A 26160-nucleotide genomic window follows, 5' to 3' on the forward strand; every position below is an offset into this window, starting at 1 on the left:
TTCTGGGACTGGCATATAGTAAACCTGTGGTAAATGATTGATGTCATGTTTATTGTTGCTGTTATTATTAGCAGCATTATTATTATTATATTATTGTTACTACTCCTAGTACTCCTACTCCTACTCCTACTACTACTACCCCAGTACCTGTGTGAGCTAGGTAAGCTGCGATTCAGTTTCCTAGCCTATAAACTGTAGATAAGAATGGTACCCACCAGAGAAGGCTGGCTGTGAGGATTGAAGAAATTATGTATAAAGCATTTAGAAAAGTGCCTGATAAAAGATCTCATAAAAGTTGCTGGTTTTAAATCCTTGGTCCTCAGGGAAACCAGGGTACCAGATGAAGCTATGCATTTAACCATGGAATCAAATCAAATAAACATTCAAATGCAGAAAGGACAAATTGGGCTGTCCCTTGACTCTGAGACATCTTCAGGTTTTCAAAGACTATTCACGTGCTGAAGTGTGAGCCAATGATTTCAACATGATTTTGATCCCCAAAGTGTAGCATAACACTGTCTTATATTTAAGCAAATGCATTATTAGCTGGAGATCTTCTCAGACATATTTCAATGAACGCCTTTGTTTAGTGGAGGGAGGCCATAACAACATTGGATTGAATGTGCCCGTAGCTGTGAAGCCTGTTTAACCAAATACTATCTTATTGTCTTTTAATAGGCGCTGCTGTTTCCTCTCTTCCTGTGAAGTCAGTTAACTTTAGACAAAATGACAAGTAAGCTCCTCCTCATATAGCATGCTCACATTTTTTGCTTTTCTGTTGGAACTATGTTTGAGTAAGCTCTTTCTCTTATCTTACAGCACTTCTGCTAATGAGAAGGAGGTGGAGGTAAGTTTCAAGCAAATGTTTTTTCCTTTAGTAAAAAAATATGTGTTTCAGACTCACTCGCCTGCAGTCCCTGCGAGCTTTTGCACAAGCTATCGTACTTTTGGTGTCTGTCTGGCTTGGCCATGACAAAGTGCAGGGAAAGCCTATGCGTGCCAGCATTATGTCACTGGGAGGAGAAAGAAATGCCTCAGTGTAATTTGGTATTAAACTGGAAATTTGACTACATCCAATGTTCTCTCCTCACCCTCACATTATTTTGACAACAGGCTGAATTTCTCAGGTTATCTTTGGGATTTAAATGCGACTGGTTCACCTTGGAGAAAAGAGTGAGGCTTGAAGAAAGATCCCGTGACTTGGCAGAAGAAAATTTGAAGAAAGAAATCACTAACTGTTTAAAACTGTTAGAGGTGAGACTCATAACCTTTGGGGACTACATGTTCAGTTGTATTATTAATAAAGTTTTCAAAATTACATAAGAGTTTACTTGTATGATTAAAACCAACACTAGGTACCAAGCCCTGCCTGCCTCAAATGTGAATTAATAGGAGGTAAGAATTCAGGATCAGGGTAAGATAAAACGTTCACCGATAGAAGGGTATAAGCAATAAAACAAATAAATATTGTTTAAAGTAGTTATGTGAATCTTCTGCCATCTCTCTGTATCTTCAAATAGATTTCAGGCAGAAGAGTAATTAGGCAGAAAACTGAGCAATAGGAGATAATATCAATGTTAAGCTTCAAAGAAGAGAAGCAAAGGATGATTTCCATTTAAGTAACTGAAAAAAGAATGGTGACATTTCAATCTTGTCAGATAATGGGCAAACCTTCTGTAAGGGACACAGAAGTGTAACAACTACTATTATTCTTCTATTTTGTGAAGTCACCATAAATATGTGGATGGGTTGGAAAATTAAGGGGGCTAATTTTGGAAAAAGAAAATATAGAAACCATATTCTGTTTTTTACTGTGGTTAAAAAAGCACATAATGTAGAATTTACCATATTAGCCATTTTAAGTGTACATCAGTAGTGTTGAGTATATTCACGTTGTCGTGAGATAGGTCTTCAGAACTTTTTCATCTTGCTTACTGAAACTCTATAGCCATTAAACTATTCCCCTTTTGCCCTTCTCTCAGCCCCTGGTAATCACCATTCTACTTTCTGTTTCTATGAATTTGACTACTTTAGATAGCTCATGTAAGTGGAATCATATAGTATTTGTCTTTTTGTAACTGGCTTATTTCACTTAGCATAATGTCTTCAAATTCATCCATGTTGTAGCATGTGGCAGGCTTTCCTTCCTTTAAGGCTGAATGAAATATTCCATTGTATGTATATACCACATTTTGTTGATCCATTCATTTACTGATGGACATTTGAGTTACTTCCACCTCTTGGCTACTGTGAACATTGAACATTGTTGCTATGAACATGGGTGTGCAAATATCTCTTCAAGACCCTGCTTTCAATTCTTTTAGAAATATGCCCAGATGTTGGATTGCTGGATCATATGGAGTTCTATTTTAAGTTTCTGAGGAACCACCATACTGTTTCGCACAGTGGTGTTACCATTTTACAATCCTACTAACAGTGCACCAAGGTTCCAATTTCTCTACATCCCGGCCAACATGTTATTTTCTGTTTCCTTTTTAAAATTTTTAATTAATTAATTTATTTTTGGCTGCATTGGGTATTCGTTGCTGCGTGCGGGCTTTCTCTAGTTGTGGTGAGCAGGGGCTACTCTTTGTTGCGTTGTACCAGCTTCTCACTGTGGTGGCTTTTCTTTGTTGCAGAGCATGGGCTCTAGGAGCGTGGGCTTCAGTAGTTGCAGCACGTGGGCTCAGTAGTTGTGGCTCGTGGGCTCTAGAGCACAGGCTCAGTTGTTGTGGCGCACGGGCTTAGTTGCTCTGCGGCATGTGGGATCTTCCCGGACCAGGGCTCGAACCCGTGTCCCCTGCATTGGCAGGCGGATTCTTAACCACTGCTCCACCAGGGAAGTCCCTATTTTCTGTTTTCTGATAGTAGCCATTTAATAGGTGCAATGTGGTATCTCACTGTGGTTTTGGTTTGCATTTCTCTGATGATTAGTATTGTTAAGCATCTTTTCATATGCATATTGGCCATTTGTATATCATCTTTGGAAAATGTCTAAGTCCTTTGCCAATTTTAAAATAGGATATATGATTTGCAAATATTTTCTCCCATTCCGTAGGTTGCCTTTTCATTCTGTTGATTATGTCCTTTGATGCACAAAAGTCTGTAAGTTTGATGTAGTGCTATTTGTCTATTTTTGCTTTTGTAACCTATGCTTTTGGTGTCATATTCAAGAAATCATTGCCAAATACACTGTAATGAAGATTTCCCCCTATGTTTTCTTCTAGAGTTATATAGTTTGGGATCCTACATTTAGGTCTTTAATCCATTTTGAGTTGATTTTTGTATATGGTGTAAAATAAGAGCCCAACTTTACTCTCTTGCAGTTTTCCAACATCATTTGTTAAAGAGACTCCTTTCCCCATTTTGTAGTCTTGGCACCCTTGTCAAAGATCATTTGACCATATATGTATAGGTTTATTTCTGGCCATGCTATTCTGTTCTACTGGTCTGTCTTCATGCCAGAGCCATACTGTTTTGGTTACTGTATCTTTGTAATGTGTTTTGAAGCCAAGACATGGGATACCTTTAGCTTTGTACTTCTTTTTCAAAATTGTTTGGCTCTTCAGGATCCTTTGAGATTCCATATGAATTTTTCAATTTCTGCAAAAAATGCCTTTGGGATTTTGATAGAGATTACATTGAATCTGTAGATTGATTTGAATAGTATGGACATCTTAACAAAATTAAGTCTTCTAGTCCATGAACACAGGATACCTTCCCCTTTGTGTCTTCATTCATTTTTTCAGCAATTTTTTGTAGTTTTCAGTGTACAAGTCTTTCTTCTCCTTGGTTAGGTTTATTCTCAACTATTTTGTTTTTTTGGATGCTATTGTAAGTGGAATTATTTTCTTAATTTCCTTCTTAGATGGTTCATTAGTAGTGCATAGAAATGCAATTGATTTTTGTGTGTTGATTTGTATCCTACAACTTTGCTGAATTTGTTTATTAGTTCTAACAGTCTTTTTGTGGAATCTTTAGGGGTTTCTTTATGTAAGATCATGTCATCTGTGAACAAGATCATTTTACTTCATTCTTTCCAATATGGATTTTTTGAATATATTTTTTTACTTACCTAACTGCTCTGGATAGGACTTCCAGTACTAAGTTGCATAGAAGTGGTGAGAGTAGGCATCCTTGCCTTGTTTCTGATCTTAGAGGAAAAGCTTTCAGTCTTTCACCATTGAGTATGATTTTAGCTGTGGGTGTTCATATTTGGCCTTTATTATGTTGAGGTAGTTTCCTTGTATTTCTGGTTTTTTGAATGTTTTTATCATGAAAGGTGTTGAATCTTGTCAAATGCTTTTCTTATCAATTTAGATGATCATGGGTTATTTATCCTTCATTCTGTTAATGTGGTGTATTGCACTGATTGATTTTCATATGTTGAACCATCCTTGCATTCCAGGAATACATCTCACTTGGTCATGGTGTATAATCCTTTTAATGTGCTACTGAATTCAATTTGCTAGTATTTTGTTGAGGATTTTTACATCACTATTCATAATGGATATTGGTCTGTAGTTTTCATGTAATGTTGTTGTCTGGCTTTGGTATCAGGGTAATTCTGGCCTTAGAGAATGAACTTGGAAGTGTTCCCTCCTCTTCAATTTTTTGCAAGAGTTTCAGGGGGATTGGTATTAACTCTTCTTTAGCTGTTTGATAGAATTCTCCAGTGAAGCCATCTGGAACTGGACTTTTCCTCTTTGGGAGATTTTTTTTTTCTTTATAACTGCTTCAATCTCCTTACTAATTATCGGTCTATGCAAATTTTCTATTTCTTCATGATTAAGTTTTGATAAGCCATATTATGTTTGACTAACAACTAATATATGCTCTTCTCTTTCTAACTAATGGTGGTTATTTAAACTGCAGTAAGAAACTGTATGTCTGACAATGGTCATTCCAGTCGGTTAGCAACTTTCCAGTTGCAACTCATACATATCTGCCTGTTTCAACAGTGGCTGCTATTCATTGAGCATCTACTGTGTGACAAGCAATTGGCATCTATTACCTCTCATGTCACAATATTCCTGGAAAGAAGATGCAGTTGTCTCCATATGACAGATGAGGAAAAAGCAAATCAGAAAGCTTGATAGTATAACATTTGTAGAATTAAGATGCAATTTACAGTCAATGATGCCTTATGGTTTTATTGGCAGCACTTTTCCTTTCTGATGCTATACAAAATTTATGGTATTTTAGACATGGGCAAGTATTAGAAATTTGCTCATGATTACACAGCTAATGAGCAATGGCTTGTTGGCTTCCAAATATGTTGTTCTCTTAATTCTTTCTCCTCCCCATTGGAACAGATGGCCTTCCATCAGGAAAGCCATCATCTTGGTTCAAGGGCACAGGTTTGAGATAAATATTTATAAGGCAATGAAGGCATAACAGCCTAACCAGCCCAATCTCACCTTGTCATCAATAGAAGAGCAAATATAGTAATCAGAGTCATATCTAATTCGAGTATATATTTTTTTTTTTTTTTTTTTTTTTTTTTTTTTTTTTTGTGGTACACGGGCCTCTCACTGTTGTGGCCTCTCCCTTTGTGGAGCACAGGCTCCGGATGCACAGGCTCAGCGGCCATGGATCACGGGCCCAGCCGCTCCGCGGTATGTGGGATCTTCCCAGACCGGGGCACGAACCCGTGTCCCCTGCATTGGCAGGCGGATTCTCAACCACCGCGCCACCAGGGAAGCCCTAATTCGAGTATATTTTTATTACTTTTCTTAAAAGTTCAAACTATGCTCTTCATATAGTGCATTCAATTCATTTATAGGCATAATTTCTTTACCATTGCCAATTAATTACATCCCATCCTATTAATTGTAGAAGAAAGATATAAACACACATGAAGGAGTAGCAAATTTGGGAAGTAAAGAAGGAAGGGATCAAAAATAGTATAAAAGGCTTTGTGAATACCTGTTGGTCATAACCAACAAAGAAAGGTATTAATATTTCAGTATCATTCATTATTGGTCTTTGCTGCTGCTTTTCACCTTCCACAAAGATAATAGATTCATCTGCATTTACAATATAGTCAGTGTTAGAATCACTTGCTGAATACTTGGGTTGGATACTTTTTAATACTTTACTTTCTGTGCAGTCTTTAACACCTCTTTGTGAAGATGACAGCCAAGCCCAGGAAATCATTAAGAAGCTGGAGAAGAGTATAACGTTCCTCAGTCAGTGCACAGCACGAGTGGCCAGTAGGGCTGAGATGCTGGGAGCCATTAATCAGGTAATTTGTCTCCCTTTCTCCAGTTACAATGAAATTACTAAAAGTGGATTACATTTCTAGGAAAAGACTATATTTGATCATTTCAGAATGTTTTTGATATGTTCCTGTTTTAAACAGTGCTACAATAAATATCCTTGTTTATGCATCTTTGCACACTTATTCATAGAGAAGTAGATTTTCAAAATTTTCTTTGTGGGAAAATCTGGGGAGACTTTAAATTTTTGAATCTCTACCTAAACAAACTTGTTAAAATATATTTTCCTAAGAAGGAGACACTTCACTCTGATGATAGTTTTAGTCTGAACATTTGTTGTACACTTCTAATATTCTAGTTTATTTTTAACCCCTTGCCAGGTAGTAATATTCTTTGTTTTATTTTTATTAAAGTTACGTATGTGCATAGCTTTTTAAAATAAAGTTAAGTAGTTCTCAAAGCCTTCTTATCCCATTTCCCATGTTCCAGAGCAACAACTTTCAACTCTTTTGGTTTGTTTTTTATTAATATTCATATCTCCAAATAATATGCTATACTGTCACTAAGTGATTTATTTTCAGTTTTAGATATTTATTGGTTTCCTACTACAAAGATGAATATTTATTTATCAATCTTTCCCCTCTCACATCTTTTCACTGTCTTTCACCTTATTGTTGATCTCTCTTCTTTCCTAACCAAGCTTAAATTCCATGGTCAAACACAACATTAGCTCCCTTGCATGAACCCTCAACACTTTTCCTTCTCTTGTTTTCTTTTAGTCATTAGGAAAATCTACAACCTTGTTTTAAATCCATTTCTCCACCTGATTATACCTGCATAGCTGGAAAACCTCACACCTCTATGCTGACTGAGTTCTTTTGAAATTCATCACAAACCTTAAGTGGTCCTTGGGGCTTCCCATCTTTCACACTTTCTTCTTTCTCCTCAAATCACCATCATGTCCTCCCCCCTCTCTCTCTGTCAAATAATGACTTTGCTTCTTAACTCAGTAAGAAAGTTGAGGCAATCAGAAGGGACCTGCCAAAAGCTCTGAACCTACAAGCACCTAAACCCTTGACATTGCCTTCCTTCCTGGTACGAAAGATGAGTTGTCTCTTATCCTATCCATGGCTAACCGTCCCACCTGTATATAAGATCTCATCCCTTCTAAATTACTCAGAATCTTGGGCCCCAATTCTCCCTGTGTTCTTCCATCTCCAGTTTTTCCCCACTCTACTGAATCATTCCCATCAACACACAAATATGTTGTTTTTAAGACAGGAAAAATAACACAAAACAAACGCAAACAAAAAAATCTTTCACTCTTTCTTCTTTGGCTACCACCCGGTTTCTCTGTTCCCATTTTTAGCAAATCTCCTCAACAGAATTGTGCTCACTGTTTCCAATTTCTCTCCTCCCAGTCTCTCTGAAACATATTCTAGTCAGCCTTAACCTACTCATTTTCCTTAATCCGTCTGCTACATTCAACATGGCTGAGCTCTTCCTCCTCCTGGAAACACTCTCCTCACTTGGTTTCCAGGTACCATAGTCCCCTGGTCCTTCTCTCTACATTGTGGGGCAATCCCTTCCAGACTCCTTTACGGGTCCCACCCTTTCTCCCAGCCCTCTTAATCTTGATGGGCCCCAGGGCTTCACCTGTGCACATCTGATTTCCATCGTCACTCAATCCCCATACTATCCCATGCAGTCAACTGATGACTCCCCAATTCACACACTTATCCCAGACCTCTGCCATGAGTTTCAGACTAGAATCTGCTACTGTTGATGTAGTTTGGAAGTTTGATAAACAACTTAAGCATAACACATCCCAAAATAAACTGCTGACAGTCCCTCCAAAAACTGTTCCACACATAGTCTCCTTACCTCAGTAAAGGGCAACTCTGTCTTTCCAGTTGCTGGGGCTGGAAAACCTTGGGGGTAATTCTCAACACGTTTCTTTCACACTCCACATCTAATCCTATGGACAGTCCTATTTACTTTACCATCAGAACATGTCTGGAATTCAACCACTCATTTCCCTCTCCACAGCTATCACCTTAATCTAAGCTACTGTTCTATTTTTTTCCCAGATTACTACAATATCTTCCTACATGGTCTTCTTGTCTCCATCTAAATCCAATCCCCACCCCACCCCCATAGTTGCTTCTCAATAAAACAGCCAGAATAATCCTTTTAAAACTTAAGCCAGATCATGCTACTTTTTTTTCATGTTATTTATTGGTTCAAAGCCCTCCAGTGGCTCCTCATTTTTTTCAGAATAAAAGCCAAAGTCCTTATGATGGCTTAGAAGGATCTACATGATTCCCCTGCCTTCTTACCTCTTGGATTTTATTTTCTGTGACTGTCTTCCTGGGTTATTGCATGCCAGCCACACGGGACTCGTTTCTGTTCATCATGCTGCCAACTCAGGCCCCCAGTCCTAGCTGTTCCCTATGCCTAGAATATTTTTCCTCCAGGTGTCCACATGTCTTGGCCCTCACCTTCTCCAAGTCTTGTTCAAATGTCACCTTTATAGAATAGCCCAGCTGACCACCTGAGCTCCCTTGTAAAATTTCAACCCCTTCCACCCCAGAGCTTCTCATCCTCCCTTTCCCTGTCTTTTTGCATAATGCTGATCACATTTTAGCGTCATACTATTATGTTTTACTGATGTCTTATTTGTTGTCTATCTCCTCCCACTAGAATATAAGCTCCTTGAAGGCAGGAATATGTGTCTGTATGGCTCACTGCTTGTCTCCTCAATGCCTAAAATGTGCATAGCAAATACTCAAAAAGTTTTTGTTAAATGAGGGATTATATGACACCAAAAGCAAAAGCAATGGCAAAAGAATAAATTGGACTTCGTCAAAATTAAAAACTTTTGTGTATCAAAGGACATTATCAAGAAAGTGAAAAGATAATCTACAGAATGGAAGAAAATATTTGAAGATCATATATCTGATAAGGGTCTAGTATCCAGAATATATAAAGAATGCTTGCAGCTTGACAGAAAGAGAAACAACCCAATTAAAAAAATGCAAATAAGATGTGAATAGGCATTTCCCTAAAGTAGATATACAAATGGCCAATAAGCACATGAAAAGATGCTTAATTATTAGGGAAATGAAAATCAAAACCATAATGATATACCACTTCACACCCACTAGGATAGCTATAATAATAGAAAAAAAAGAAGAAGGAAAATAACTAGTGTTGACAAGGATGTGGGGAAATTACAATATTATTATCGTATTGTTAATATATTATTTAGCCATTAAAAGGAATGAAGTGTTGATACATGCTACAATGTAGATGAATCTGGAAAAATTTATGCAAACTTTAGGTGCTAGACACAAAGGTCACATATTGTATAATTCTATTCATATATGGTATCTAGCATGGGTACATCTTTAGAGAAAGGTAGAAGATTGGTGTTTGCTAGGTTTTGGTGGGGAGAGGTGAGTGGGGAATAATTGCTTAGTGGGTATGGGGTTTTACTTTGGGGTGATAAAAATGTTTTAGAACTAGATAGAAATGGTAGTTGCACAACATTGTGAATGTACTAAATGTCACTGAATTGTTCACTTTAAAATAGTAAATTTTATATTGTGAATTACACATCAATATAAAAAAAAGGAAAAATACAATGAATGTATTTTGTCAGGTTCCAATTCAAGCAAAACTGTAAATAGATGTTTTTGAGACAAGGGGAAATTTGAATATGGATTAGATGATGTTTCTGTTAATGTTGTTAGACGTGATCATGGCATTGTGGTTATTTAAGACAATACACTCCTATTTTAGATACTTACTGAAATGTTTATGAGTAAAACAACATGATGTCCATCACCTGTACTTAAAAAGAAATAGCATTCAAAACTTGAGATGAAACTCATATAGCAAAATGTTGGTGGTTCTTGAAACTGGTTAATAGATATGTGTGGGCTTATTTTCTACTTTTTGTGTCTGTTGAAATTATCATAATAAAAAATTTTTAATTAAAAAAAGTGAATGAATAATATTAGATCTATATTATCTGTAAACATAATTACGCCCATGTATCTATTCATAGCAGAGACAGTAGTCTGTTATGATGTCTTTTCCTTCTTTGCACAATTCATGTTCTTTGTGGAGTTAATCATTTTCCTTTGCCATGATTGTTATGCTTAGTTTTCTATTTACTTATCTCTAATATATTCTCAGCCTCTCCCAGGGAGTCTAGATCTCACAATACATTGACTCATCAGGTATTCTGTCAATTTCTTCATTGAGATGTTGTTTCCAGAGATTTTTGACTTGTCAATCTCAACTGACTGTTTTTCAGGCTCACCACAAAAGTCTTAGGAATTCTTAAATGAAGATTTCTTTCACTTCTTTCTTGAGTTGAATCCCATTTCCTGAATCCCATACCTCCTTCTTTGCTGGTTTACTTTTTTATTTTGGTGGAACATCTCACGCGTTTTTCTGAGGGAAAGAATGCCTGGGAGGTAAACTTTTAAAAATGTTATATAACTGAAAATGGCTTTATTCTTTATGTCTTTACGGTAGCTGGGTGAAGGATTCTAGGTTAGAAATCATTTCCTTCATAATTTTTCATCTTCTTCTTAGCTTCTGGGGTTGCTGTCAAACTTTGATGCCATTCTGACCCTTGAACTTTTGTTTATAACCCCTTTTTACTTTCCAGAAGCTTTTAGGATATCCTCTTACCCCTGCTGTCCTTCCTTGGCATGGGTTTATTTTCAACCACTGTTTTAGGTCCTAAGCTGGAAAGTTATTTCTTGAGTTCAGAGATTTTCTTGAACTGTTTCCTTTTCTACATTTGATGGAATTTTTCTACATTTTCTATACTTCTTGAATTCGTTTCTCCTGAACTGGTCCTTTCTTGTCTGTTTTCTACATTTTTGTCTTTTTGCTCTAGTTTCAGAGAAATATCCTTAACCTTATCTTGAAACTCTTATGTATTTTTTTATCATATTTTTAATTTCCAGACTTTTAAAATTCTCAGAATGTTGCTTTTTAATATCTTGTTCTTATTTCATAGATGCAATACTTATTCTTACTTTTCTGAAGATATTGATAGCTTAATTGAAATTTTAGTGTTTTTTTTTTGTTTTGATTTTCTTTTCTCAGGCTAGAGGCTTTCCTCTGACTAGTGATGATCCACTATACAGCTGACTGGGAGCTCTGTATATGTTGGGTGGGGAAGTTTCTTGTTGGCTCTGAGCTTCACACAAGCTAGGTTGTGTCACTGGGATACTCTTAACGTTGGTAGTTTTAAGACTGTCATCTTGCAATGTTAGATTCCTCAGAGAAAAGTCTTCCAACTGCCAGTCTTTGAGAGTATAAGCTTGGCTACAGGTGTTTGATAGTTGGAAGAATAAGGCTCCATATCTCTAGATTCTATATATATATATATATATAGAGAGAGAGAGAGAGAGAGAGAGAGACTTTTGCTTAAATCTATTCTTTTCTGTATGATCCACTCACCATCAACTATTTGTTACTGCTCAATCCACAGACACTCTGGTTAACTCTCTCTAGATAGCCAGCTTTTGTAGTCTTTCAGCAAAGTGGTAGAGGGGCTCAGCTGACCTGAGTAAGGGAGAGGATCTGTGGATCGAATCACTTTTTACACAGATTTTCAACCATTTCTTCTGTTCTATCTTCAAGCTTAATTCCAAAGGCACCACTAATTCCTGAGCATTTGCAGCTTTCTGTGGTATAACCCAGGGGGCTTCTAGGCTTTTCTTACTGCTTTTTTTAGGGTTCAGCTTTTCAGGTCTTAGTCATTTACCACTGGTCCTTCTACTTGGCAGGTGTTCAAAAATTTGTTATATCCTCTTCCATTCTATTTACCCTTGTCTACTCATGCCTTAAAAAAATCCCTTGTCATTTTTGTAGAATTTAAGGATGGAGTGAAGATAAGTGCATGTGTCAAATTCACTGTCTTTTAACTGGGTATCAAGAATAGTATTTTCAATGTAAATTTCTTTTTTTTTTTCCTGCTTAGGAAAGCCGGGTTAGTAAAGCCGTCGAAGTGATGATTCAGCATGTAGAAAATCTGAAAAGAATGTATGCCAAAGAACACGCTGAGTTAGAAGAACTAAAACAGGTTCTTTTGCAAAATGAAAGGACTTTTAACCCTCTTGAAGATGAAGGTAATAAAAGTTTAAGATAATTGTATCAGTTATGTTTTTTAACTTTCTTCTTTTTCATTCTCTCTCTTACTAATTCTTATTACATAATGTTTTTAGTATGACTCTTATGTTAAGATTATATTAGAAGGATATGATATATAGTATATAAGAAATAACTCATTCCTGTTATTTATATAGCCCAGAGTAAGATGTCAGTTAGAAAACAAATTAGGAGACAAGACGGATTTTATGGTAGACACCAAGATTTCATTAAAATGATGACATGAGAGAATATAACTAATCCAACTCATTGAGTTGACCCCAGTGTTGTCTTACTTATGTTAGAATTGGCTTTTTCTCCACACATAAAGCAAGGCACAATAGCATAAATGAACCACTCTTATCAACAATGGTTTTGTATCCCTCGAACAAGGAAGGACTGTGACAGAGTAAGCTGATCAATAGATTGGAAAATAGGGAGACATCTGAGACCATGGAGAATATCTTAACAGAAGGCTTATATAAATCTTATAGTTTTATTTTAAATAGTATGAATGTTTATAGGCAGAATTTTCATTTTAATGATCTGTTCCTTCTTCTTGAAAAGTAATAACATTTGATGATCTTTTGATCTGTAATTTTGGACTCATTGATTCAGCAGACATTCATTTAGTGCCCCCTCTGTGCTAGGCAGGCATTTTGGACATTGGCAGTGACATAGAGGACTGTATTCCATTGGTTCAGATTACTAATGTTATGAATCACCAAGTAAATGATAACCAGGTATTTATATTGCTCAGTAGTCTCTAGGGTCTTCAATAATTATTTTCTAACCATTGCTTTTCTTTGTAAAGAATTAAGACCATTGTGTTAAATTGCACATGTAATTCCAAAAATACACGAATGTGTTTTCCCTTTCAGGTGACTGCCAAATTAAAAAACGTTCAGCTTCTCTAAACTCTAAGGTAACAAATGTCTATCAAATGTTATAGCTGAGATGGTTTTAAAATATTACTTGAAGCAACATGGCTTTAAATGTAAATCATAAAACAACAGTGATTTTAATTCGTATATATGTGTTATGTATATATACGTGTTTATGTTTATATATGTACGCTTTTATACTTGCAATATTTGTATATCAATTAAGTTTGCCTGGCAGCGAGAGGAAAGCCAGTATAATGATTTCTCATGTGAAACCAAAGTTGGGAATAAGCAGTCCAACAACGGCAGAGCAGTTTCACAAAATCCCAGTCCCTGTGTCTCTTGCCGAGTCATCAACCTCAGCGCTTTGCTTCCATCTCATAGACTAAGACAGCTTTGTCATTTCTGGGTACCAAGTCCTGGTCATTATGTTGAGTCATGCTCCAAGAAAAAAGAAAGAAGTGAGAACAGGTGTTCTCTCTACCTCTGAAGACACTTCCTAGAAGTCCCAGATAACATTTCCCTTTTCATTCTTTGTTGGAAATAAGATGAAAACAGCTTTTATTCTGGAGGCTGTATGCCTAACTAAAAATTAGTGGGGTTTGTTACTAAGTAGAAGGGGAAAACGGGATATTGAAAGTCAACCAGCAGTTTTTGTCAGTTTGAAAATCAAGATTTCACTGAATTTCTGAGCAAGGGACTTTAAAATCATTCCATCCAAATCTTTTTCACAGATGAGGGAATTAACTTTCACAGAAGTTAAGTGATTAGTTATGATCCTGTAGTGATAGAATCATGATTAGAACCCACGTTTTTGGACCACAATTTGATATTTTTGATGTTCAACTAACTTATAAAATTAAATTAGGAATGGTGGCTTAAGAATTCACATAAAACTTCTTCAGTTTATTTCCTGAAGTTCTACTTATTTAAATGTGAAGAGCCACAAAATATAACATTCTCCTGTACAAATCTCAAGGCTGAGTTATAAACACATCCATTCATTATAATGTCATACTCATCCTTAAATGTATTAAATGGAAAAAATGAAACCATGAAAAAAAATCCCTAAAATAGGTGCATATTTATCTCCTCTTTGAGTTGGGGAAAACCTTTCCAAGCATAAAAAAATGGTAGCAAAAGAGGGGAAGAGATGAGGGATTTCCCTGGTGGTCCAGTGTTTAAGATTCCACGCTTCCATTGTAGGTGGCACGGGTTTGATCCCTGGTCAGAGAACTAAGATCCTGCATGCCACACGATGTGGCCAAAAAAACCCCAAACAAAACCAAAGATAACAAAAAAAAAAAAAAGAGGAAGAGATGAAAAGATTTGGCTACATTAAAAATAAAAAAATTCTGCCAAGAAATATCATTAACAAAATTAATATAGGCAAAAATCATAAACAGATGGTTCTCAGAGCAGATACATACAGGGTTATTTGGCATAGAAGAACAATGTTCAGTGTTACTGGAAATCTAAACAGAAAGGCTTATATTCCTTACTTGATTGGCAAAAATTATCCATTGTTGGAGAAGGTAGAATATAAATTGGCAGAATATTTCTGGAAGGCAATTTGGCCATAACAAAATCCTTGAAAATATGTCTCCTGTTTAACTCATCAGTGGTCAAGTACATGGATGTGTACATTCAAGAATACCCATCAGTGTTTCACACAAGGATAAAACATTGAGAATTTTCTAAGTGTGTATTTTCCCCCTTTGGGTAGCCACCTTCTCTTCGAAGAGTGACCATTGCCTCTTTGCCCAGAAATATTGGAAATGCAGGAATGGTAAGCAAATCCCTAAGTGTTCTCAGTCAAAAGCAAATTTATTTTCATATGACAGAAATACAAATTTACTTCACTAAATTCATATTTTATTATTTCCTTGACATCTGAACTTTAAAGGTGGCTGGGATGGAAAATAATGACCGATTCAGTAGGAGGTCAAGCAGTTGGTAAGTGTAATTTTATGGTGGCTCTTTGGGAACCTTACTGTTTTATAACTGGGCTAAATTAAATGTTTGAAATAAGTGATATAGTAACATTTGATTTGTATGGAGTATATGCAGAATAATTATAAAAATTGGCATATGTTCATGATATTATTTCTTACGAAATAAGCATTACATGAATATGCCAAGGAAAAAATAAGAATGTATCGTTTTTGTATTGATTTAGGTAGTGGGAAATAAATTGGGAATGGCTACAGAAGTATTTGATTTGACAAGTGGCTATAATCATCTTTATTTAGGCGTATTTTGGGGTTAAAGCAGAGTGAACACCGTCCCTCATTACATCGATTTATTAGCACCTATTCCTGGGCAGATGCTGAAGAAGAAAAATGTGAACTAAAGTAGGTGAAGCTTGATGTGTTTATTAAACTGATGTGCCGGGCATAAATAGTGGGGATCACTTTTATTCTGTGGAGATGAGGTCAATGCTGCATCATCAAAAAGATCATTCATTGTTTAAGACTTTTGTGAACTATGAAGTACTATATAAATGTTACTTGCTAATAATACATTCACTCTCATAGCACTCAGTACTTCAAGGTTTGAGGTCTTTCTTAAGTTAGAAAAGAACCTGGAATTTGCCAGATATGTGAAGAGAATTTTTTTCCTGTATAGGTGTCTTGTCATCAGGGGGAAAGGTCAGTAAAGAGCCACAGAAATAAAATTTTCATCTACTTAGATGAATTATTTACAACATATAATATAATATGTAATATATGTGCATTATATATACATGTCTTCCCTTTAAGTAAATGATTAGGGGAAACATAAAACTCTACATTGCTATCTCTATATCTAGCAAGTTAAACAAATAAAATATACTTCTATAATGAAAGGTAGAGGGCAAGAGGGAGGGACAAGAAGAAATGCTGCCTCTAATTCCTTGGGTGACATTGGACAAATTGCTTAACCTTATTTGGTCTCAGTTTCCTCATCTGTAGAGATCTTAAGAGATCTTAATGAAATGATTTTATGTTGATTTTATAACATGTTCATTGTGTGCCTTTTATGTGAGACACACTACACTCAAGCTTAAGAGATATAAAGATGAAAAAGACATAGTTCCTACCCTCAAAGCCTTTATTTTTTTCCTTAAATAATCCTGGGAGTCTAATTGCATGTATTGAACTCTTTAGATTTAGAGTTAACATAATGGATATTTTCTGATCTGGGTTAAAAAAAAATCAAGAGTTTCCTTGAAAATATAATCTATTTTTAAATTTTTGTCAGTATGGTATGATTTCTACTGAGAAGTTTTCGCAAACGAAAGACTGAATCCTTGAGAATCCTACAAGAATTCTGGCTTTTGGGCTTTGTTGCCTTTAAAAACCAAACTAAAATCTATCACATGCATTCCCTATAGGTGTTTGACTGAAAAACAAAAACAAAAACTTTGAGACACAAATCCCTTTGGCAATTGTGAGGGGATTGTAAGTTTGGGATTTCAAAATTCAAATCCAACTAGGGACTCATCAGTGAACATAAAACATGGAACATGAACAATGAGACAAGTTTTGTTCAGGTAAAGGACCCCTCTTTAGATAATATGATTTTATTTAAATACAGTCAGCCCATTTGCTACTTGCCAGCTCACTGACAACTAATAGTTTATTTTAGGTAGTTTTATACCAAACATATCTGCATAAACATGTTTTAAAGTATTAAGATTTTTTAGAGAAGGAAGAAATGACACTTTGATGTTATTCCACTTTAGCAATGCTCAAAAAACCTACAGAAAAAAGTAAAATCAATTGTTAATATAGAATATTACAAAAAATTTGGTAAAAGAAAACTTAATGAGAAAAATTTTATGATACGTTGAATGAAAAATACACAGGGGAGAAATATAGCATCCACATTTGCTTTTTAAAGTGTAGTTACTAATACACACACAGACACACACATGCACACACATGCTGAGAAGGAAAATCACAGTAACAGCACTGGTTAATGATGAGTGGTGAGAATTGACTAACTTACACATGTTCTTTGTAAATCTTCCCTTTTTATTTGTTCTTTGACTAGCATCCCAACTTTCTACAACAAACATTTGCTATTTTTCTAAATACAGAAAGTTACTTTAAAAAATTAAATTCCTATAAATGGTTAAAAATAGAAAGTTGGTGATTTGACTTTTAGAATTAGCTATTTATCAAATCTTTCTAAAGCAAAATGAATATCTGCGAGCATCCTTAGTAATACAGGAAAATTTAGCAGTATCTTATAAATAATAATAGCACATTATCCATAGTTTAATATTTAAAAACAATATTTATTTACAGAACTAAAGATGACTCAGAACCACCTGAAGAAGAAACAGTAGAAAGGACAAGAAAGCCAAGTCTTTCTGAAAAGAAAAATAATCCATCAAAATGGGATGTCTTTTCAATGTAAGTTGTCTACTTGCTAAATGATACCATTTTGGTGGAATAGGGAAAGGTAAGGCAGGGTTAGCAGTATTGATCTTAATCAAATTACTTTACTAAAAGACCTTTCAAAATGTTAAATTTAAGATGAATAACAAACTCCATATGGTGTATAACAATCCCTGAACCTATGAACTACAAGAGGCAGGTGAGTTCACAGTGTTAAGAACTTGGCCTTGGAACCAGATGGCCCCAGGCTTGAATTAGCTCTCTGACTAGCTGTGTGACCTGGGCAAGTTCATCCATATTTGAGCACTGATTTCTTCATCTATAAAATGGAGATGATAATAGTACCTATGTCATTGCTTTGCTGTCATGAGTAAATGAATTAGCACATGTAAAACACAGTTAACTATTTTCAAAGACTTATATGATGCTGTAATAAGCTTTTTCAGTGGGTGTTTCTAAAAGGAATTTTAGCATTTTAGTACAGCAAAAGTCCAGGGTATGGTGAGAAATAAGTGACATGTTTATAAGTACGTGTATCCTGCTCTACCCAATGAATAACATTATTTCTTCTACCCCAGGAATATAAATTGCCTTACCTGATTGAAGAAATGAACTTAATACTCAAATGTACTTGTTAGGAGTTAAGTAATGCCTAAATCACATAATTTTCAGATTCTTACCTTAGCACATCATTTCTTGAATTCTAAAAATTATAAGCGTTGTGGGGAGCAGACTGTGGCCAAAGCCAAGAGGCTAGATCATGCTGTGTAGCTTATGATGAGGAGGTGTTGGTGGAATTATGCAGGGCAGATGCATGACTTGATTACTGTTGACAAAAGGAGTGTTTCTAGTAACAGATTATTGTGATTACCACATGCTGATTTTGTGTTTTCCTTGTAGTTATAACACAGTAGCTTCCTGGGCAACAAATCTCAAGACTTCCATCAGAGAGGCCAATAAGGCACTCTGGCTTTCTGTCGCGTTCATTGTACTATTTGCGGCATTGATGAGCTTCTTCACAGGCCGATTTTTCCAGAAGTCTGTGGATGCTGCTCCCACACAGGATGGGGACTCCTGGATGTCTCTAGAACATATCTTGTGGCCATTTACCAGCCTCCAACACAATGGGCCACCGCCAGTGTGACCGGAGCACATCCTAATGTGGTAATGCTAATCTTGATTTTTAAAGTTTCAGTATCTGAACTTTGTAAATTAGTAACTTTTAGCTGGGAAATTATAGCATGGAACCAGAGGTTCTCAGAATGACTGTAAGATATTTTATATTCCCTCTTTTTGTGATTACCTTCCTAACTAAAATACAGTGGGGAGGAAGCCCACCCATATGATTTTTTAATGAGCTTTTTGAGGAGGAGATATTGTTGTTTGTTAAAATTTATTGAAATAAAGAACCATTCAAATTTTCATACAGTGAACGTTGGAAGTCTCAGTAGGTCACGTATGCATAAGGAAAAAAACCCTAATTCTTAAAAAATAAAAATTGAGTATAAAATGCTGATTAGATCATTTTAACAGCCTATTTGGCATATATTCACTCATTATACTTTATTGTAGAAATACCGGATTTTTCTCCAAGTTGCTTCATTCTTCATACTGAATAAAATTCATCAGTGGGGATTAAGAATAGCTGAGTAATCTAGCTGAAAGTAGCATGTGGCATACAGAGTCAACAAACTGGCAGCTGGAACACCTAACTTTCTTCATTGCTTCTTTAGAAGCAAAATCCTTAACCATGTGATATAAAGTAGAGTGAAACTCAGTTTCTTCTTTAAGGGCTTCAGAGAATGCATCACTGGATTCATTGATTTTGAGACTTTGTGCCCTATCACCACTAAACATTAAAAGGGTCCAATTAGGATTTTGAATGGGTTCTTCTTTAGGAAGGTGTTCCCTCACCTAAAGAAAACGACAGAAAAATATGTTAATAGTTCCTCTTTTATTGGGTATTTTGACAGTAGAGTATTTTATTTGAAGGGCTCACTGGAGTTCCCTGAATTGCTAAGATAAAAAGAAACAGTCTTAATGTCCCATTTTTTTTAAAGCATGAAACTGTTTATATCTTGGTGTTTATGGAACTTATCAAAATGTATTAATTCCTTAAAAAATATTTATTGAATGGTTTCAAGTGTCAGGTACTGTTCTAGGTGCTGGGGATATAACAACAACAAAGAAAAAATAACTAAACGTATTAATAAGTAACTAACAACTGCAACAATAAAAACCTTGTCTTCAAGGAGCTTATATTGTAATAGGAGAAACACACAATAAACAAGATAAATAAATATGGTGGCTCATTTATGCTAAAATATTCATCAGTCATCTTGTAGAATTTGATGATACATTCTTTATCAGGCAGTAGGAAATGTGCCAGAAAGTTAAACTGGAGCCCTAACCCTCTCAGAGGAGAAAGTCTGTGACTCACAGATATATTCACGTGAAAGACTGAGATTTGTTCTTCAGTTGATGTAAAGAGAGATAAGGTCTCTAAGCCTGAAATCAAGAGCATTTGATACCATAATGGACAATGAAAGTATAACCTTTACATGGTTTGGTTTTATATTTTTGACAAAATTAAAGAAAATGAAGTTGTAAAACTCCATTTTGAATGTTAATCTTTTTCACCTTTTTAAAAGGAGAAACCATGGTCTACATTGATTTAGCTTTTGAGTATCTTCTTTTGGAGCACAAAATAGTTTAATGGGGTTTTTGCATACTATACCTGAAATACAACTTTTCCAGAATCACATACTGTATTCCACTTGCTCCAACCAAACGCAAAAGCAGAACTTAGCAGGGCCATTTGTCGATAAGCTTTCACTTCTACCAAAGGAAGCTGTCAATATACAAATAGAGTTGATCATAGAGCCTCTCTAGTCTCCCTTCCATCCTTGGCCTCCTACAGTCTGGTCTGGTCTCAACACTGATCCATTTAAATGTAAGTCATGTGAAGTTAATCAGACAGAGAAGACAAATATCATATGATATCACTTATAAGTGGAATCTTAAAAAATGGTACAAATGAACTTACTTACAAAACAGAAATAGAGTCACAGATGTAGAAAACAAAATTATGGTTAACAAGGGAGGAAAAGTGGGGGAGGGGTAAATTGGGAGATTGGGATTGACATATACATACTACTATATATAAAATAGATAACTAATAAGGACCTACTTACTATACAGCACAGGGAACTCTACTCAATACTCTGTAATGGCCTATATGGGAAAAGAATCTAAAAAAGAGTGAAGGGCTTCCCTGGTGGCGCAGTGGTTGAGAATCCGCCTGCCGATGCAGGGGACACGGGTTCGTGCCCCGGTCCGGGAAGATCCCACGTGCCGCGGAGCGGCTGGGCCCGTGAGCCATGGCCGCGGAGCCTGTGCGTCCGGAGCCTGTGCTCCGCGACGGGAGAGGCCACAACAGTGAGAAGCCCGCGTACCACAAAAAAAAAAAAAAAAAAAAAAAAAAAAGAGTGAATATATGTATATATGTATAACTGACTCACTTTGCTGTAGAGCAGAAACTAACACAACATTGTAAATCAACTACAATCCAATAAAAATTTTAAAAAACTATTAAAAATAAAATAAAATTCAAATATTAAACAAATGAAATAAAATGTAAGATTACATGACTTCTTTCTCGAAATGGGGCAATGGCTTCCCTTTTCAGAGTAGAATCCAAAGTCCTAACAATGCTCCACAAGGGCCTCTGTGGTCTGACATCCCCCGTACACCCCATTATCTCTCTGCCCTTATCCCCTGTTCTTCTCCCTTTGCTCTCTCGGCACCCCGGCCCTCCTTGCTGTTCCTCCTATCCTCAAACACATCGGGCCACGCCCTCTGGGCTCTCTCCCCAGGTCTTCTCTCCACCTGGAAGCTGATATCCTTCCAGAGATATCAACTTGGCTAAATTCCCCACCTTGAAGCGTCGCTCATTGAACCCCTCTTCCCCTACACCCTATTTGGTATTGTACCTTTCCTTTTTCCATACCACTTAGCACCTTTTGACATATAAGATAATTTTGTGTATTATGTTTGTTGTTTATTTTTGCCTCCCTCTACTAGAATGTAAGCTCCACAAGGGCAGGGACCTGTGTTTTATTCACTGTTTCCTAAGCATCTAAAACAATGTCTAGAATATAGGTGTTCAGAAAAAAAAAAAAATGTCTTGAGTATAATAGTCTGAAAAGATGACTAGTATATGACATTCAGCATTTGTGGAGTAACTGGCAATTTGAGTTACTAAAACTAAGGTTGGTTTTTTTCCCTACGCATATATGTATACACTCTTATTGACAGGATTATTTTCAAATGTTGTGTCTACCTATATTGCCATTTTCTGGAATATTATAAACTTGTTCTTGAGTATAGAACTCTTCTGCCCAAAACACCTTTCATGATTAGAAGCCACTTTCTCTTCATTCATGCATCACAAATATTTGCTAAACATCTCCTGTATTCTAGGAATAGGCTTGGTGCTAGAAGAATCAAAGTTGATTAAGAAACGGCCACCCCCCAAAAGGAGCTCGCAGTTTAACATGGAAGGATCTCATTTAACTAAACTTATGCGTCATATGAAGCTGTACACAGACAGGGAGGCTCTGTTGAGAAATAGAAGGAAGTGGGTTTGGTGGTTCTTGTATGTCTAATTTTGCCTGACTTATCATATTTGGGAAACTGCCGAGTCATTTACTCTTTTAAGAAATCTTACGTGTATCCAGTCTGGAAGGAGAAAGGAAAGAAAGCATACGAAATGGGAAGTTGCTCAGACTACCTTTGCACTAAACTGACCAGCTGTGGTTATGCACCATGTGTCATTATGAAGATCATACAACAGATTATTAAATTTGAGAGAACCCTGGATTTCTGGTCATGCTATTTATTCCTTCCTTTCTAACTATAATCTTTTATAAGTGAATATAGAAAACCATTGGTGTACCTTAAGATTTATATAAAATGTAATACTTGCTAACATTCTAAATGTCCAGCACATTAAATTTGGAAAGATTCATACTTACCTTATAGTTTATAACAACATAAAAGTGAGAGTGTCCAGTAGGGAAGATATTCAGTCCAGCTTCTTTCAAAGCAATAATGAAAGAAACAGGAGTCATCCACTTTTCTTCCAAAATAGAGGAATGCTTTTTGTTATTTAGTTTGATTGACGCTAACATGCAGAGGTTTTCCTAGTTTCAATGAGAAAAAAGAAGCGTTTATACAAGTTAACAAAACTATTACCTCATTATCATTCTAGGTCCAGCTGTTAGGTTCTTTATACTATTAAAAAATCCTATATTAAAAAGAATGCAGGACAGATATGTTTTAGGCCTGATCCAAAAGCTCCACCTCAAAGTCTCCATGTTACCTTAAGCAGTTTATCAACTCCTCTTGGGCTCATCTGAGCAATCCAGGGACTGGACTGAAGGATCTCTCAGGTCTCCTACTTTATAAATTATGATCTAAGAATACTGCATGTGTTCATATTGATATGTAATAGCTATTTGACAGCAATCATGGTGCAACTTTTAAGGATCATAATTTTTTTATACATATATAATAAAATTTTAACATAATAATGCAAAATTATTATCCAGTTTTAAAGTTTGCAAAGTGGCGGGACTTCCCTGGTGGTCCAGTGGTTAAGACTTCATGCTCCTGATGCAGGGGTCCCGGGTTCAATCCCTGGTCAGGGAACTAAGATCCCACATGCTGCAACTACTGAGCCCTCATGCTCTAGAGCCCACGTGCTGCAACTAGAGAGCCTGTGCGCCACAACTACTGAGACTGCCTCAATGAAGACCCAGCAAGGCCACGGTAAATAAATAAATAAATAAAGTTATTAAAAAGAAAAAAATGTCTGCAAAGTGGCAATTTGAAGGTGTACAGAGTTCACATCTCTCATCTGACTTTAAAAGCCAAATTTGAAGATATTCTAGCCTTCCTGCCACAGTCATAAGGAATTTCAGGTTATCTTTCTTTTTTTTCTCTCTCTTTTTTTTTTTTTTTTTTTTGCGGTATGCGGGCCTCTCACTGTTGTGGCCTCTCCCGTTGCGGAGCACAGGCTCCGGACGCACAGGCTCAGCGGCCATGGCTCACGGGCTTAGTTGCTCCGCGGCATGTGGGATCTTCCCGGACCAGGGCACGAACCCGTGTCTCCTGCATCGGCAGGCGGATTCTCAACCACTGCGCCACCAGGGAAGCCCCCTCTCTCTCTTTTTTAAAACAACTTTCATGAGGTATATCTTAACATATCATAAAATTCACCCAAGTGCACAGTCCAGTGATTTTTTGGGCAACTTTGCTGAGTGGTACAACTATCACCATAAATCAGTTTTACAGCATTTCCATCCCTCCAATAAAATCCCTTATGTCCTTTGACAGTTAATCTTCATTCCCACCCTCAGCCTCAGGCAACCACTAAATCTACTTTTTGTGTCTCTAAATTTCAGACTCTGTAATATTCTGAGTGATGAGCAATGGAGGCACTCAAAAGGGATTTCAAATGGCCAGGTGATAAGATCAGGAAGCCTCCCCCCGGTATGCGGGCCCTCACCGTTGTGGAGCACAGGCTCCGGAGCCATGGCTCACGGGCCCAGCCGCTCCGCAGCATGTGGGATCTTCGTGGACCTGGGCACGAACCCGCGTCCCCTGCATCGGCAGGCGGGCTCTCAACCACTGTGCCACCAGGGAAGCCCCAGGAAGCCTCTTTAGAGTGGATCAAAAACTCTGAAAGTCATACTGCAACCAGGCTTATAGCTTCACCAATTGTTCTATTCCTAGTAACTTTAGCGTACAAATTTGTACTTTACTTATTACATGCTATTTCCTATTTATTTAATTTATATTTCATTTAGAAATTATAGTTCAAGGTATATTGTAAATAGATTTATAAAAGACATTTCAGTATGTAAATCAGCAGTGATTGACTGCTTTGACACACTTAACAGTCATCATAGAGATTTAGCTCTTTGACACAACTTGCTGTAACAGCAGTTTACCTTAATTTGTATTTGAATCTCCGTAAATACTGTAGTCACAGTCAGAAGTACTTTATTCACATCAAGTGGTCTTAGCTCCCATGACTGGTATGGCATATTAACATGAGCATCTTGAATCAAGGTAACAGGGCCAAAAGTTTCCAGGCTGAATGTTATAAGTCTGTCTTCTGATTTGTAAGATACATTGCTGATGCCGTCAGTTTTCCAGTGTTTACCTTCATAATTAGGAAGAATGTGACATTAGTTCCATTTTTTTCCTCTGCAAAAATAAGAACGAAACCACTCCCATAACTGCAATATGTATAAATTGATTTTTCACATTTAGAATAGAATCTCCACAAAAAGCCAGCTTTGCTGGGAGTTTCTTCCTGTCTACAGGATCAAGTCCAAACTCCTCAGCACAGTTGTGAGACCTTTAGAATGAAGCTCTGATTCTGATTTCCCGCTTCCTCCTTTGCCACTTCTCAGACCTCTTTCCAGCCACACTTTTTCTTCTTCTGCAACAACATCATATACCTGTGAGCCTCTGCACATGCCGTTCTTTCTCCCTAGAGGACTCTTCCTTTATCTCTTAGAGAAACTCTCTTTATCTTTCTTTTTAAACAACTTTAAAATTCACCTGTCTTGAGTATGCAATTATTTTTAGTAAATTTATCGAGCTGTGCGACCATCATCGCCATCCAGTTTTAGAACATTATTATCCTCCAAATAAGATCTCTTATGTCCGTTTATAGTTAATTCCCATTCCCCTCACCAGCCCCAAGCAACTATTAATATACTTCCTGTCTCTAAAGATTTGCCTTTTTTGGACTTTTCATTAAATACAATCATATAATAGGTGGTATTTTGTGTCTCTCTTACAACTCAATAATATAACACAACCCAACTTAAAAATGGGCAAAAGATTTGAATAAACATTTCATCAAAGAAGATACACAAAAGTATAGTAAATACATTAAAAAAGGTGCTCAACATTACCAGTCATTAGGGAAATACAAATTAAAACCACAAACTACAATTTCACACCCACTAGAGTGGCTATAATCACAAAAAACAGATAATAACAAATGTTGGCAAGGATGTGGAGAAATGGGAAATCTCGTATCTTGCTGGTACAGCTACTTTGAAAAACAATTTGGCAGTTTCTTAAATAGTTAAGCATCAATTTACCATTCAACCCAGCAATTCCACTCCTAGGGATATACCCAAGAGGAATGAAGACATATGTCCACACAAGACTTACATGTGAATGTTATCTTAGTCTCTTAAGGACCTGTTCAATATTCCACCCTAGGAGAAGCCTTCCGTAACTCTGCAGATGGGACCCAGCCACTGTTCTGCTCCTTAGCACTTTTGTCTATTATATAGCACCTTACTACATTGTATTATGATTTTTTTCCCTCTCTGCCTCTCCAACAACTTTGAAAACTCCTGGAAGAAGGAACTATGTCTCATTTATCTCTATCTTTCTTAT

At 36.5% G+C, this 26160-nt stretch overlaps 2 protein-coding genes across 9 annotated transcripts in view; one reads left to right on the forward strand and one right to left on the reverse strand.

The window, feature by feature from the left end:
- IRAG2 (inositol 1,4,5-triphosphate receptor associated 2) overlaps positions 1 to 22551 on the forward strand; it is a 93375-nt gene extending 70824 nt beyond the window's left edge. Inside the window, 12 exon segments of the mRNA XM_059080121.2 lie at positions 679 to 733; positions 820 to 847; positions 1114 to 1254; positions 6113 to 6247; positions 12232 to 12379; positions 13280 to 13323; positions 15009 to 15071; positions 15189 to 15238; positions 15535 to 15636; positions 17578 to 17685; positions 18571 to 18834; positions 22153 to 22551. Of these exon segments, the coding sequence (XP_058936104.1) occupies positions 679 to 733; positions 820 to 847; positions 1114 to 1254; positions 6113 to 6247; positions 12232 to 12379; positions 13280 to 13323; positions 15009 to 15071; positions 15189 to 15238; positions 15535 to 15636; positions 17578 to 17685; positions 18571 to 18814 (1118 nt within the window). The 3' untranslated portion in view covers positions 18815 to 18834; positions 22153 to 22551.
- DNAI7 (dynein axonemal intermediate chain 7) overlaps positions 17286 to 26160 on the reverse strand; it is a 70511-nt gene continuing 61636 nt past the window's right edge. For 7 of the 8 annotated variants that reach the window (XM_067008903.1, XM_067008902.1, XM_067008900.1 and 4 more), the window contains 4 exons: positions 24687 to 24901; positions 22707 to 22874; positions 20408 to 20521; positions 17287 to 19584 (listed from right to left, as the gene is read on the reverse strand). In XM_067008903.1, the coding sequence (XP_066865004.1) occupies positions 19306 to 19584; positions 20408 to 20521; positions 22707 to 22874; positions 24687 to 24901 (776 nt within the window). In that variant the 3' untranslated portion in view covers positions 17287 to 19305. Of the gene's footprint in view, positions 19585 to 20407; positions 20522 to 22706; positions 22875 to 24686; positions 24902 to 26160 lie in introns of all 8 variants that reach the window. The other variant, XM_067008899.1, reaches the window with a different exon arrangement.

Source organism: Kogia breviceps, chromosome 12 (assembly GCF_026419965.1).
Source record: "Kogia breviceps isolate mKogBre1 chromosome 12, mKogBre1 haplotype 1, whole genome shotgun sequence".
In the NCBI taxonomy this organism is placed as follows: Eukaryota; Metazoa; Chordata; class Mammalia; order Artiodactyla; family Physeteridae; genus Kogia; species Kogia breviceps.